Source organism: Tribolium madens, unplaced genomic scaffold (genome assembly GCF_015345945.1).
Source record: "Tribolium madens isolate multiple individuals breed KSU strain unplaced genomic scaffold, Tmad_KSU_1.1 Scaffold_19;HRSCAF=116;Tcas5.2_LG9, whole genome shotgun sequence".
Lineage (NCBI taxonomy): Eukaryota > Metazoa > Arthropoda > Insecta > Coleoptera > Tenebrionidae > Tribolium > Tribolium madens.
The window spans coordinates 1787606-1791952 of record NW_025400983.1 but is presented as its reverse complement, the minus strand read 5'-3'; the positions used below and the strand labels follow the sequence as shown (position 1 = coordinate 1791952).

Here is a 4347-nt window from a genome sequence, read left to right as displayed (position 1 = left end):
TACTATTTTTGATATTTAATTTAAAAAAATACTGAAAAATGGCACAACAGACATAATTGCTGAAAGAAGAGGTAAATTACAAAAAAATATTATATTGAAAAAAAGTGATTTTAATGCTTTATCAAGCCTATAATATAAAAACAAACATATTAACGATTGTAACAAAAACAAATTTACTGAAAAAATATGACACAAAAAAGGATAATTGCTGAAAAAATGTGTGACTTCAATGCTCGATCAAACTACTCCATAGTCTAGTTCATGAAAGAAAAACTGAAAAATGCTACAAAAAACATAATTGCTGAAAAAAAGGGGAATTCACAGAGGATTTGTACTGAAAAAGGCATAATTGTCGAAAAAAGAGGTGATTTTAATGCTTGATCAAGTAAAAAAACATACTGAAAAATGCCACAAAAAATAATAATCTAGTTCATAAAAAAAATTAATTAAATATATATATATAAAAATATAAAAAGGATAATTGCTGAAAAAAGAGGATATTTCAAGGCCCGATAACGTCACAATCTAATTTATAAAAAAAATTAACTGAAAAATATGTCACAAAGAATCATAATTGGTGATTTCAATGCTCAATTAAGTCGTATTCTAATTTACTGAAAAAGGCATAATTGTCGAAAAAAAAGGTGATCTTAATGCTTGATCAAGTCATATAATATAATTGAAAGGTACATACTGAAAAATGCCCTAAAAACATATTTGCTGAAAAAGAGGTTATTTGTGATCAAGCCACAATCTAATTTCTAAAAAATCTTTTTTAAAAAATATGACAAAAAGCATAATTGCTGAAAAAAAGCGGTGATTTCTATGCTGGATTAAGCCGCAATCTACCTAAATTACAAAGAATTGTACTGAAAAGGCATAATTGTCGAAAAAAAGGTAATTTAAATGCTTGATTAATGCCATCATGTAATATAATTAAAAAAAACACACTAAAAAATGCCACAAAAAACAAAATTGCTGAAAAAATGGGCGACTCTAATGCTCAATCAAGCCGCTATCACAGTCTACTTTGTGAAAGAAATACTGAAAAATGCCAATAAAAAAACACAATTGCTGATAAAAAGGGGTTATTTCAAGGCTCGATCACGTCAGAATCTAATTTATTAAAAAAAAATTACTGAAAAATATGTCACAAAAGAGCATAATTGATCAAAAAATTGCTGATTTCAATGCTGAATTAAGTCGCAACCTAATTTACAGAAAAAAGGCATAATTGTCGAAAAAAGAGATGAATTCAATGCTTGATCATTTAAAAAAACATACCAAAAAATGCCCCCAAAAACTAATTGCTGAAACAGGATGACTTGTGATAATTTATAAAAAATCTTTTCTAAAAAATATGACACAAAAAAGCATAAATGCTGAAAAAAAAAGTGATTTCAAGGCTCGATTAAGCAGCAAAATTCCTAAATTACAAAAGGCAATTGAAAAATGCCACTACAAACCAAAATTACTGAAAAAATGGGTGACTTCAAAGCTCGATCAAGCCACGCCACAGTTTACTTTATGAAAAAAATGCTAAAAAATGCCACAAAACAACACAATTGCTGAAAAAAGGGAATTTCAAGGCTCCATAACATCACAATCTAATTTATGAAAAAAATAATTTAATTTACAGAGAAAGGATTAATTATCGAAAAAAGAGGTGATTTCAATGCTCGACTAAGCCAGAATCTGTTTAAATTAGAAAAAACATACTGATGCCTCAAAAGCAAAATTGCTGAAAAAATGAGTGACTTCAATGCTCGATCAAGCCACGCCACAAAAGAAATGCTGAAAAATGCCACAAAAAACACAATTGCCGAAAAAAATAAAGTTGAGAGATATTTGGAGCGAGTTCAATGAGTTCAAGCCAGATTTTCGCCTGAAAATGGTTGAAATATCCCCGAAAATTGCAACAAAAGCACAAACTATGTGCTAGTTGAAGCTATTAGACGCCATGTGGGCCTGAAAAAAAGTCTACTTTTTGAAAAAAATACTGAAAGATGCCACAAAAAGCACAATTGCTGAAAAAATGAGTGACTTCAATGCTAGATCAAGCCACGCCACAAAAGAAATACTGAAAAATGCCACAAAATACACAATTGCCGAAAAAAACAAAGTTGAGTGATATTTGGAGCGAGTTCAATGCTACCTCAAGACAGATTTTCGCCTGAAAATGGTTGAAATATCCCTGAAATTTGCAACTAAAGCACAAATTATGTGCTAGTTGAAGCTATTAGACGCCATGTGGGCCTGAAAAAAAGTCTACTTTTTGAAAAAAATACTGAAAAATGCCACAAAAAACACAATTGCTGAAAAAAAGTGTTACTTCAAGGCTCAATCACGTCACAATTAATTTATAACAAAAATTAACTGAAAAATATGTCACAAAAGAGCATAATTGATAAAAAGTAGGTGATTTCAATGCTTAATTAAGCCACAATAAACTACAGAAAAAGGTATAATTGTTGAAAAAGAGGTGATTTCAATGCTTGATTAATGCCATCATGTAACATAATTAAAAAAAACATACTGAAAAACGCCACAAAAAGCAAAATTGCTGAAAAAAAGTGTTACGTCAAGGCTCAATCACGACACAATCTAATTTATAAAAAAAAATTAACTGAAAAAAATGTCACAAAAGAGCATAATTGATAAAAAGTAGGTGATTTCAATGCTTAATTAAGCCACAATAAACTACAGAAAAAGGTATAATTGTCGAAAAAGAGGTGATTTCAATGCTCGATTAAGCTGCAATCTATACCTAAATTACAAAAATTAAATTGAAAAAAAAAATTGTCGAAAAAAAGGTAATTTCAGTGTTTAATTAATGCCATCATTTAATATAATTAAAAAAACATACTGAAAAATACCACAAAAAGCACAATTGCTGAAAAAATGAGTGACTTCAATGCTTGATCAAGCCACGCCCCAAAAGAAATACTGAAAAATGCCACAAAACACACAATTGCCGAAAAAAACAAACTTGAGTGATATTTGGAATGAGTTCAATGCTACCTCAAGACAGATTTTCGCCTGAAAATGCTTGAAACATCACTGAAAATTGCAACAAAAGCACAAATTATGTCCTGGTTGAGGCAATTAGACGCCATGTGGGCATGAAAAAAATTTTCGTGTAGTTTTCCTGAAAATCTGAAAAAGCCTTCCGTCGGTGTCGTATCGCAATGCCGGCACCTGTTCGCCGAGAAAACGGTCTACCTGCGACCACGTGTTGATGAGGGTGGGGACTTAAGGAAGGTAGAGGTAAGACTGTTGAGGGTCAATGCTAGTTCAGTGCCACTCCTGCAAGGCTGCGGTCACTAGATCACCGCGAATCGCGCGCTTCGTCTCTTCTCTGTCATGCACCCTCTATCATGTGTTGTTATTTTTGACTTTCCTGCTCATTTTTGACTTTGCTCGCGATGGAGACTTGTGTCCTCATCCCGCAGGAATTCAGTCTTTGCGTCCGGAGTCCTGCTTTGGGACGGCGCACCACCGAGCCTGAAGTTTCCGTCTGGTCCAATACCAGCATCGCGCAAGGATCGCTCTGTTATCCTTTCCAAGGGACGATCAGGATTGATAAACTTGATGTCTATGGACAGCTTGATGATGATGATGTAAGTCCACAAAACGTCAATCTCGAAATTTATTAGTTTCAAGGTCATAAGTTGAAAAATATTTGCGAGGAATATACGACATTTTCCCATATTCATATTCAATTATGCATCAAAGTTTAATCTGACTCATCTCAAAATGACTTGGAAAACAATGTTATTCATTTTTTGTAATCGACTAAATTTAATTAATTGATAAACAAGGCATTTCTCAAGGATTGTTATTGTTTTCACTACCGAAATAATAAAATTTGGGTTTTTGCAAATAAATAATTGGATAAATAAAAATCTGGAGGTGATTTCAATGCTAAATCAAGATGCAAGAGAATAAAAATTTATTTTTTACAACTTATTTTTCTTACAATTTTTGTATTAGAAGATAATAAAGAGTTGCTTTGTTTATTTTTGCAAAATTTTAATGCTTTTTGGTATTTTAAAAAAATTATAAAAGCAAAAAAATTGGAAATTATTGAAACATTTCGTATATTATTGGCCGAAATATCAGTTAAATTTTTCATAAATTAATTTTATTTTTCGTAAAAAAATCTTGAAAAATACTCTCCTGTCCTGTACTGTTTCGACAAATTTTTCCCACCTATTTTAGCTCTCTTTTTGTTTAAATTAAAAAAAAAACATACAAAATGTTTAATTTTACTTAAGGTTTAGTTAAGTATTAAACTGAAAAGGTTAAGTTAATGCTGAAAAAGTTAGTTTTTCATTAAACTTTCAG

At 31.1% G+C, this 4347-nt stretch overlaps 1 protein-coding gene across 2 annotated transcripts in view; it reads left to right on the top strand.

Annotated features, from left to right (window-relative positions):
* Positions 1–3304: 3304 nt before the first annotated feature.
* LOC123014079 (zinc finger protein OZF-like) overlaps positions 3305–4347 on the top strand; it is a 149737-nt gene continuing 148694 nt past the window's right edge. For both annotated transcript variants that reach the window (XM_044412956.1, XM_044412964.1), the window contains exon 1: positions 3305–3620. In XM_044412956.1, the coding sequence (XP_044268891.1) occupies positions 3426–3620 (195 nt within the window). In that variant the 5' untranslated portion in view covers positions 3305–3425. The remainder of the gene's footprint in view (positions 3621–4347) is intronic.